Here is a 10852-nt window from a genome sequence, read left to right as displayed (position 1 = left end):
TCTGAGGAGATGTGCTCGAAAAATGGCCCAGAATTCCCCACTGAGGGTCTGCTAGAACAGCAGAACACTATAAGGCTTTGCTACAGAACTGTCAAGAACTTCAGGTGCTTGTTGGAAAGCTGGTGCGAGTTCATGAAGCTCGAATGTTATGTCCGAACCTGTCAATTGCCTCACCAACCACGCCCTTTAATTTATCATTAAATAACTCCTATAAAACCCACATAGTGTAAGGAAAAATATTGGTGGAGATATCAGTGTTAACTGAAGTGAATTTTTTGGAGATATAACTTAAAATTTAAGTTTGCCATCTGTCGCAGTGGCTAACATGGGCATGGACGGGGTTAAATATTGTACTGCAATCAGCCATTAAACAGCCACAGAGATATTTTGGCTTCACTTTTGAATCAACCCATATACAGTATACTGTCACTGAGCCCATGTGATGGACACCTATAACCTTGGGGAATTGACAGGTTGTCTAGAGGAATGGGTCAAAACTGAACCACAATGCTGGAAATGCTGATTACTTCCTTCCATAGATATCTTGAAGCCAACAAAAGCTTTGCAACAACGCACTAATGTTGGTAATTTGTGGTGTCCGATTACTATTTTTTCTTTTCTTCCACTATCTTTTTATGCTTAATGAATATATACATTTTGTTCATAGTTATAAGTACAAAGTCAAAAGACATGCATGTAAATCTGAAGTGGAACAACAAAAACAAAAGTGTCTGAATACTTGTTACCCCTCACTGCATATAATGTATAATTTTGAATAACAATTCTTGAATCTTATATATTTATTTTAGTTTTTATGGGTTGACAGTAAATTATTTCTTCCAGTACCAGTAATTGTAGTAATTCATTATAATTTCACCTGAGATTTTAATACTTTAAGTATCAAAAGCATGTTAACTACACCCAGATGAAAAAAAAGCAGTTTTGAATAAAATTCCATAGTGATGTTCGCATCAGCAAAAACTAAATAACCAACAGTGAAGCTACTGGTTGAGAAATCTCCAGCACCTGGCTAGCAGCTCCTAAACAACCAAACTCCCCATGTGGACTACAGATCTCTTCACTTATTTATATTTAAGTCAGAAATATCAAGCAGGGATCTTCTACATTCAGTTTTTGAAACGAACATTTAAGACAGCTCTCAATTTTAGTAAAGTTAGACAGGTCATGACCCAGGTTAAATTTTAAAAGATTAATCAGACTCCATTAAAACAACTCTTTGTACCAAGAGATAGACGGTACAACAATAATCACAATGACTTCTAATTTAGAGGCAAGTCTTGTACTTTGGAGAGGCTTAATTAAGGTTACACATACACATTTAAAAAAATAAAAATAAAAAAAAAAGTTAACTGGGAAAATGTTGAGTCGCACTTTATCCTTTTTCCAAGGGCTATATTAAGGTCTGAAACACTGCTACCAAGGATAAAGGATCAAGTTTAACTCCAACATGCTATTTATGGGATTATTCGGGGAATTTAAGCCTGAATCCCATCACGGCAGAAAAAAAACAACAACAAAAAAAACCAAAACAAAACAAAAAACCCTTAACAAATGAAACTATCTTCAATATAATCAAATGTATCTAGTATTTCCCATTATAAGATTATAATAAAACAAATATACATTTATTAAACCTATTTCTACACATTGTACTAATTTCAAGCTTAAAGTAGTAGTATTAAACATTTCTAGAAAGAAGCAAAATTATCTGGCAATAGAATAAGATTTAAAAGCTAGAAATGAATAAAAGCAGGTAAAATGTCTGAATAATTCTTATAATAAGAAATAAACATGCCCATATTCAAGATATTTTCTCCTGCGAAGATATTTTTTTGCAGTGTTAATACTCATCAATATGTTGAACCCAAATTAAAACAAGCACTTCAGGTTTTTTTGTCTTAACAAGTTTATGTATAATTATCAAACAAGGATAAAATCTGCCTAATAAGGCATAAAATCACCAATTACAAAAAATATTCAGAACTATCAAAAGTGACAATTTTTGGCAAGCCAAAATAAATATTTTTTATGCTGGTGCATCACAGGACTCTTAATGAAGAGATTTTTTTTTATATAACAGACAGTAAACTAATTCCTGAATAAGCAGTTCACAGAGTTAAGGAATGTCACCTTCCAGAAAGAACAGACTGCAGAATACACAAGCACATGGTACACAATCTGAGCAGACGAGCGCACTGTGCTTATAAACTACAACTGTCGCAGCAATACCTCACCTTTAGCTAAACTCTGGTATATAAAAGGCACCAAAGCATTGACTGAAACTGGCTGACAGTCTCTGAGTTAGAGGAAGAACGTCCTCAGGAAGAAGAGATGATGAATGGGATTCTGCCTCTCCATCCTTCGCCAGTCACAAACACACGCCTCAAAACCGCAACGTAGGCATCGGCATGGTGACGTCACGGAAGAAACGGTGAACCAGGGCGTTCTTGGCTGAGATTCTCTTGTTGGGGTCATATCTCAGCATTTGCTGTTAGAAAAAAGGAAGAGGTGAGAGTTAAGCATACATCATTCGTCCGCCATCAAGAATTCACCCTGAAAGACGTTTATTCAAAGTCTTATATTGCAGCAAAGGACAGATAACGGAATATATGAGATTATACGGAATTATGGAAATAATTCTGTATTTGGAAATAATGACAGAGCAGTGAATATTTCTAGTGATATTTAATAAATTGAACCCTAAAAGCAAGTTCTGCATCTGATTAATTGAGCTACGATCAGAACGAAACCTCCTTAAATGTTGTGGCACAATGTTAATTTATTTATGTTAATTTATGTTAATTTCAAAAGGAGCTGAAGAGTAATGATATAACTGATATACAGTATGAACCAATATTAATGTATATATTAAAATAAAGATTTTTATATGCATGTTTCTGCTGTTTATTTGACTATGAGAAATTGGCAAACATATCAGTAAAGCTATTTAACTAAAACTACTGGTGTCTGCTTAATTTTTCACAGAATATTATCAAATATCAGTTACTGGAATGTTAGCACCTTAAAATGTGTCTCTGTGTATGTGTGTTTTTTCACATTTGGCTCGGGCCCTGCTGGTATTATCTGCAGCGTATAAGCGCATGCTTATTACATACAGATAACACTGTAATTATACACAATTGGAGCAAAAAGGCAATTTTGCATATCTACCCATTAAAACTGGTCAGAGTAACCTGTGAATAACCAGCAGATAAATGTCGAAGTGATTTGATTAAATGATAAACTGAATAAAGAGCTCAAGCTTAAATTTTCTCTCCAAATTAGAAATGATAAAGCAGTTATGCCATTTTTAAAAAAAATTAAAGCCAAATATATCACTTTATAAATCATTCTACATGCTTGTCGTGATTAGCTTAATGCTCCCAGTAGTGCCAGTATTAGTGAACAGATCTGAAGGGAGAGGTCAGGCCCAAGAGCAATCTCAAAGAGGTTATTAAACAGGAAAGAAAGTAATGTAATCCTACCCAGAAAGCACTTAGGCTCCAAACCACAGATGGCTATAGCCTTGTCATTATTCAAAGTCTCACAAATGCTCTTCTGTTGTACCACTCGGGAGTCCTGTAAATTTCCTCATTTCTACAAACTTATCACGTAAGGCCAAAACTTTACTCCAAACAGCTTTATACATAACGGCTCTGGTCGATAAAATGTGGTGTTAATGTCTTACTGCGAGAAGGTCTCTGCCATCGTCATCCAGAGGGGGCACAACTTTAGACAGGTCCTGCAGTGCCCACTTGGGGAAAGAAGGCTTGTAGTCAGGCATTGAGGTCACACCGGGCCACACGGACTCATCGGGAGTGCCGAGGGTTCGGAAAATCCGGAACAGCTGATCGATTTCTGAATCTCCAGGAAACAGCGCCCTCCGAGTGATCTGAGGATATGGACACGGCAGGCTCAACACAGCTCTACATTACACACTGGAGAACAAGCTCTCTAATTACTAACAATATTCAACAGGCATATAAATAAAAAGCCATCGTTTTCAGTATGTCTAGAACAGTCCATAGGTAGCAGAATTTTACAGTGTCTTCAGGGATTTGTTAAAACTAGCGAGTTATTGTAAAGACATTTCATCATGCACACGTGCTGCAAATATTCTTATGCTTAAATATAAAATCTTTACTTCCATATCTTTACATATTTGTATTTATATTTAACTATAAATCACCACACTGGCATCATTCAATGTGCTATAACACGCTTCATGTTTTGCAAGAGCGCAAACTCAGACCGGTATTTGTTGAGGGAGCAAACAGCAGGCTGTATGATGGAAAGATCTCGTGCAGTACTGTTTTCGGATTTAGCTTTGTGTTTCGGTAATTTTGTACTCTCGGCCACTTATTCCCCTCAACTTATTCTTATAGGCTGACAGGTTTAAAATCTCTCATGCACACTATTCAGTAGAGTTAAAATCTAGTCCATAAATGTTTTAAACCTCTTACCATTTCAGCAAAAATGCAGCCCAAACTCCAGATGTCGACAGCTGTGGAATAATATTTACAGCCCAGTAGAATTTCTGGTGCTCTGTACCACAAAGTCACGACCTACAATGCAATGAAAAAATCTTACTAACAAACGTAACTAATGTATTGGATAAAAACACCACACATTTGAGACAAGTGCAACTGAATGTGTTTATTATTTGCATAAAATGTTTGTCTATATACGTAATACAAAAGAAAAGCAGTCTACCTCATGTGTGTATGTGCGTACGGGCACACCGAAAGCCCGGGCCAAGCCAAAGTCGGCCAGTTTAATTTCTCCTTGCGCGTTAATGAGCAGATTCTGAGGTTTCAGGTCTCTGTGTAAAACCCGGTGAGAGTGACAGAAAGACAAACCCTGGAGCAGCTGGAACAGGTAGCTCTGAAGATACACACATCCCACACATTATTAATTCACACATATAATACTAAGCACACAGATTGTACTGAAATTAAAAAAAAAAAAAAAAAAATCCCAATACATGATGTGCATTGCAGCAAGCAAAAATCAGAAGTGTTACAGCCAAAATACATGTAACATGGCTGTGACAGACAGTTAGGTGATTATGCTAAATCTGAAACATTAAGAAAAAAAAAATGTATGTGATACAGACCAGTGTTACGGGCCTCAAATGTCTGTATACTCAAGTCTCAAGTAACAACTACCATAAGAACAAAAACACTAACCACTGCTAGCACAAAAATAGAACCAATTTGTGTGTTATAGCACCATTTTGGGAGAAAGAGAAGCTCCTTCTGACAGAGGGATTAAAATCAGGCCTTGGCTTAGAAAACAATGAACCAAAGCAACACTACCAGGACATAGACTCAACTAACCTACACCAGTGGTGCAGATGTGCTGATATCGAGGCAGTACAAAGATTACAGGGAAAATTTTCCTGCTACGTTAATGCATCTTATTACGTCTATTCCCAGTGACAGTTATGAGAGTTGCTGCAGTAACAGCTCCCAGACTGTAAAAACTTGTTTATTGATTTATTTCATGCAAATCACAGCAAAACTGTGTGCGCTGTTGCAGTAGGCAGATATCATTTCTAGCCTATATAAAACACATCTTATGGTCGTAAGTAATCTAAGTTATATAAACACATAAACTTGGATAAATAAAAAATAAAAAAAACAACTGAAAGTGCACAGAGCAGTATCAGTGAACAGAGTCATTAAAAATTAGCACATTGTGCAGTAAATTGCGTGCACACAAAGGTACTGACGAGTGAAGAGCAGCAAAGTGAGTGTGCAGAAAAGTGGTCATGCATGATGTGAGAGCACTTCAGTTCTGCGAGCACTGAGACATGGCATCAAGTAAAGAAAAGATCAGTCATTTGTAATATTTATTAGTATTCTGGTAAAAAAACAGTAAAGCAAGTTAAATAGAAAATGTGTTTTTTTTCCTATGTATTTCCTTGAAAGCAATTTGTTGTTGTTGTTGTTGTTATAATAATAATAATAATAATAGTAATTATTATTATTGTACAGGTTTAAGATCACACAAGTACACTATTTAATACAAAAAAAAAAGTCCTGGTCTATAAGTCACACTCACCTTGACCAGCGGAAGTGAAATGCCAGTAACTGAGGACGAGTCCATAAATTTCTTCAGGTCTTGGTGAAGAAATTCAAACACAAGATAAAGTTTATTCTCTGTGTGGATGACATCGAGCAGCCTGAAACAAAGTCAGAAACAATATCTCACTAATAACGCACCAATAATGTTGAAAGAACAACCACGTTAATGAAGGTGATGCTAGTTTACACACTAGGGGACACGATCACTTACACAATGTGATCATGTATGATTCAACTGTTTGAACTAAGAGTTTGTGCTATTTACTTGCTTCCAGGTCACCCTGTAAATACTTAGATTTGTTTTTAATTTTGGAATGAATAATCATATCAGCAAAGTTCAAGTAGACTAAATTTATATATCAGACAATATCTCCAGTTACAAAATTTCTCCAGGAGTGCCTTCCTGTCAAGGGCAATTTCAGAAGACTTTATCAGTCAGTGCCATCACGTGCCATACTGGCACAAAACATTCACAAGGGGGCAGTGTCCCATAGACCAACCAGAATGTACACCAAAAAAGAAAAATGAAGAATTGAGTTTCACTATAGAGAGAATGGGTAGCAAAGTAGCCTATTGGATGTGATGAAGAATTTACTTGCTCCCCAGGAGGAGCTAAAATCTGTGACTGGGGATAGAGATGTCTGGGCTGACCTTCTCATCTTGTTGCCACCGTCACCATCACCAGGAAACGGAAACGAATAATGATTATGAATAAAAACTGTTTTGGCTGAAAGGCTGTATTTGGTAGGGAAAAAACTGGGCACATTCCCTTTTTTTTTTTGCCTAAGAATTGCTTTAACACGGTCCCACGGTAGGAAAAATGTAGACTTGTAACTGATACAGTTGAAAGCTTTTCAGAGATTGCAGAAGTAATTGTATGTCTGTGTCAATGTGTAACATGATCATACTTGACAATATTGGGGTGATTGAGCTCCTTCAGCAGGGAGATTTCTCGAATGGCGGTACTCGGCACACCTTCAGTCTCCCTGCACAAAAAAAACAAACAAACAAAAAAAAGCATTAAGAAGAACTGCTGTAATTATAACAACTGTTCTGTGTTTATCCCAGGATGCATATCTCAATACACTCATACTGAACATCCTTTCATTTCAACACGCTTAGTCCCGTTTAACTTTCTAGCACACAGATTAGAAGAGTAATGCTTTATAATCCCACTATAATCCCACTATACTCCCAGTATAATCCCATTATACAGTACTTTCAAAAGTCTTAGGCACCCTATTTTTTTTTAGTATAAACTTTGTTATAGATTTTTATTTTATGACTTCTACATTATTGATTCAGTACAAAAACATTTTAGATTTCCAAACATTGGTTTTCCAGCACAAAATTAAATGTTACAGAAAAAAGAAAGCAGCATGTTATGTAAGAGATCACTTTTCAGACAAAAAAACATTATGAAGGCTGCTGGGTTTTTCTGCAAAAATAAGAAGCAAGTGTGAGTCAAAGTCTCCAGAAGAACTGTGGCTGCTTCTGTAACACTTACAGCTCATTTCCTTATAAAACTGCACACACTGTACCTGAGACTACTATTTTTTTTTTTTTTAAAGCGAAGGATCATCACACCAAATATTGGCTTTGTTTCATTTATTACTGTTTACTGCTCTTTATAGTATCTTTTAACGTAGAAACATTTACTTTCATTATTTTTAAGGCATCTTTGCTCTACAGCATTTCTTTGCATAAGACCTTTGCACAGTACTGTACTCCCACTATACTCCCAGTATAATCCCACTGTACTCCCAGTATAATTCCAGTATAATCCCACTGTACTCCCAGTATAATTCCACTGTACTCCCAGTATAATTCCAGTATAATCCCACTATACTCCCAGTATAATCCCACTGTACTCCCAGTATAATTCCAGTATAATCCCACTGTACTCCCAGTATAATTCCACTGTACTCCCAGTATAATTCCAGTATAATCCCACTGTACTCCCAGTATAATCCCAGTATCACCCAGATGAACACTGGTTTCTCTCAAGGTTTCTTCCTCATGTCATCTAGCCACTGTGTCTGCAATGTCTAATGTTCAAACTGTTAAGTGAATTATAGTCAGCTGTGTGAGATTTAGTGTTGGGAGTAAAGTCTCCATGCACTACAATTTATAACTGAACTCCATTCACTCTGGATGCTTTTCCTGTCCATGAATGGAGATTAGCTCAGGGTACTGAGAGACAAACTCATGTGAGGAGACAAACACAGCATGAAGAAGTGTAGAGCACAGTTCCTAAAAGTTAGTGCGTGTTAAAAAAAGATCCTAACTGAAAGACATTGTGACAGGAGTTAGAAGACTGAGGTAAACAGACTTGCTTTACACGAGTGATTAGAATAATAATCTTTTCCACAGAGATGTCACTAGCGTTTTTCCCACTTACGTGTCCAGTCTGATCTTCTTCAAAGCCACAGTTTCGCCAGTGATTTTGTTTTTCGCTTTATAAACCACTCCATATGTTCCCTCTCCGATTTTCTCCACTTTCTGAAAGGACTCCATGTCAGACATACGGCTAAAAGCCCTTCTGCCCCGAGCAAGTGTGAGCCCACCCTAAAAACTTCACACCTAAATACACAAACTGGCTGTAGGTTCACTCCGAGAGTGAAATATAAGCATGGGGAAGCGAGTGAGAGCTTAAAACATAGCTAAAGAACACTTAGCTTTAGCGCTATTCAAAAATAACGCAATGTTTTAGTACCAAAACCCGCCAATTCCCGCGTTCAGTTATGCTCAATCCAAAATGTCTCTGGACAAGACACCTAGTGCACTTCGTAGGCAGTAATAGGCTATTATGAAACCCCCTAAGTAGTGTACTTAGAGAGGAAATGGTAAACGGTTTGAAACTAGACCTAAAACCCGCCCTTCAAACAAAGCCGTTCATCGCCCCGCCCACTTTTCTTCTTCCTTTAGCGCTTTCGAAGGAACTAAAGCTTCATGTCGCCACCCAGCGGATGATTTATTTTTCTTTCGTTTATGTGGTATTCCTTTTTTGTTTTTTAATTACACTAAATTAAACATGATCGTTTTATTTTTAATTAAAATGTTATGAGCCAGTGTTCATCATCAGTACACTACACTTAACAGCCAAAAGTTTGACCATCACATCCACATGTGGGCCTTCCCCAAACTACTGCCACAAATTATATAGCATGTTTTTGTGTGCTGTAGCATTATAATATCCCTTCACTGGAACTAACGTGGGGGCACAGTGGCTTAGCACGCTTGCCTCGCACCCCTGGGGTTGGGGGTTCAATTCCCGCCTCCACCCTGCGAGCACGGAGCTTGCATGTTCTCCCACGCTTTGGGGGTTTCCTCCGGGTACTCCGGTTTCCTCCCCAAAGACATGCGTTGTAGATTAACTGGCATCTCTAAATTGTCCACAGTGAGTGAATGGGTGTGTGAGTGTGTGATTATGCCCTGCGATGGGCTGGCACCCTGTCCAGGGAGTCCCCAGCCTTGTGCCCCGAGTCCCCTGGGATAAGCGCTAGGCTCTACAGCGACCCTGTGTAGGATAAGCGGTATGGAAAATGGATGGAACTAACGGCCCCAAACCTGTCCCAGCATGTTCGGAATGTCCAGAAAGCGAAAGAGAGGTCAATAAAGACATAGTTTACCAAGGTTGGAGTGGAAGAACTCCTGCAGCCTGCACAGAACCCTGAGCTCAACCCCACTGAACACCTTTGCAATGAACTGTAACACTGACTATATGCCAGGCCTCATCACCTGATATAATGCTTTTGTGGCTGAAGGCAAAAATCCCCACAGCCATGCTCCAAAATCTAGTAGAAAGCTATAACAGCAAAGGTGACTAAATCTGGAATGGGATGTTCAGCAAGTTCATATAGGTGTGATGGTTAGGTGTCCACAAACTTTTGACCATATAGTCTATAAACTCTCATACAACAGTACACCAAAAGACAAACATAATTTGAAGGTGTCTTTTTTTCTGAAGACACACATGTAGTTGAAGCTTTTTTTGTATCATTATGTTACCCAATATTAGATTTAAGCATTTGAAATATAGCAATGATTCATTTAGAAATGTGACATGGGGATATTTTTAAAGAAACTGAATGTGCATGTGTGACATATTTCACCAAGATGATCAGGTTTTTAAGATTTTCTGACCTGATCATCTTCTTTTTCTTTTTCTTTTTATCATTGCTGTGCTTTTTCTTGCATTGTAAGCGTATTTTGTTATTTTAAACGCTAAAATGATGTCCATATCACAAAACAACTTAATTTTTAAAAAACCACTTCAAGTCATATCGACCCTTACAGAGGCAAGACATGAAGACATCAGGACATCTACATATAAAGATGGCAGACATTCTGTAGTGATAATCCAGTGATTAGCCATGAAATGGCCAGTGACTGTGGTCACATTGGCTCCAGTCTGACTCAGGCACTATAGCACAGCAAAGGGGCTTTATTGCTTGTTGTAGCCTGTTATATAGCCCCAGTAAACAACTGATTAATGCCTAAAAAACACAGTGTGGTCAACGCTTGGATTTTAATGTCGTAGTACTGTGGTATAGGCTATAACAATATTATGTGTAATGTTTTTATATTTTTACTTTTAAAAGTTAATGCTGTGTCTTATAACCGTGGTTTTGTCTGATTCTGACTTGTATGACCTTTCATGTGTGAGTGACGTCAGAAAGAAAAATAAAGCTTGGAATGCAGTATCAGAGATCATTGTGCCTCTGATGAGTGTATACAGC

General features: G+C 37.6%; 1 protein-coding gene across 1 annotated transcript; it reads right to left on the bottom strand.

The window, feature by feature from the left end:
• Positions 1-1464: 1464 nt before the first annotated feature.
• Positions 1465-8892, bottom strand: cdk2 (cyclin-dependent kinase 2). The gene is made up of 7 exons (XM_026932417.3): positions 8512-8892; positions 7019-7096; positions 6088-6208; positions 4735-4905; positions 4485-4586; positions 3710-3913; positions 1465-2509 (listed from the first exon to the last, which is right to left on the bottom strand). The coding sequence occupies exons 1-7, from the start codon at positions 8634-8636 to the stop codon at positions 2405-2407; spliced, it is 906 nt and encodes a 301-aa protein (XP_026788218.1). The 5' UTR covers positions 8637-8892; the 3' UTR covers positions 1465-2404.
• Positions 8893-10852: the final 1960 nt, after the last annotated feature.

The sequence above is a fragment of the Pangasianodon hypophthalmus genome, chromosome 20, assembly GCF_027358585.1.
Source record: "Pangasianodon hypophthalmus isolate fPanHyp1 chromosome 20, fPanHyp1.pri, whole genome shotgun sequence".
NCBI lineage: Eukaryota > Metazoa > Chordata > Actinopteri > Siluriformes > Pangasiidae > Pangasianodon > Pangasianodon hypophthalmus.
This window is presented reverse-complemented; position numbering and strand designations above follow the sequence as displayed.

Bases quoted from the DNA above. Each gene is read 5' to 3' on its own strand.
- cdk2 (XM_026932417.3), bottom strand. From the start codon at position 8,636: ATGTCTGACATGGAGTCCTTTCAGAAAGTGGAGAAAATCGGAGAGGGA. The intron at 7,097-8,511 runs GTAAGTGGGAAA...TTTTTTGTGCAG, and splicing joins AAGAAGATCAGACTGGACAC to GGAGACTGAAGGTGTGCCGA. The intron at 4,587-4,734 runs GTAGACTGCTTT...ATTGCATTGTAG, and splicing joins TACGCACATACACACATGAG to GTCGTGACTTTGTGGTACAG.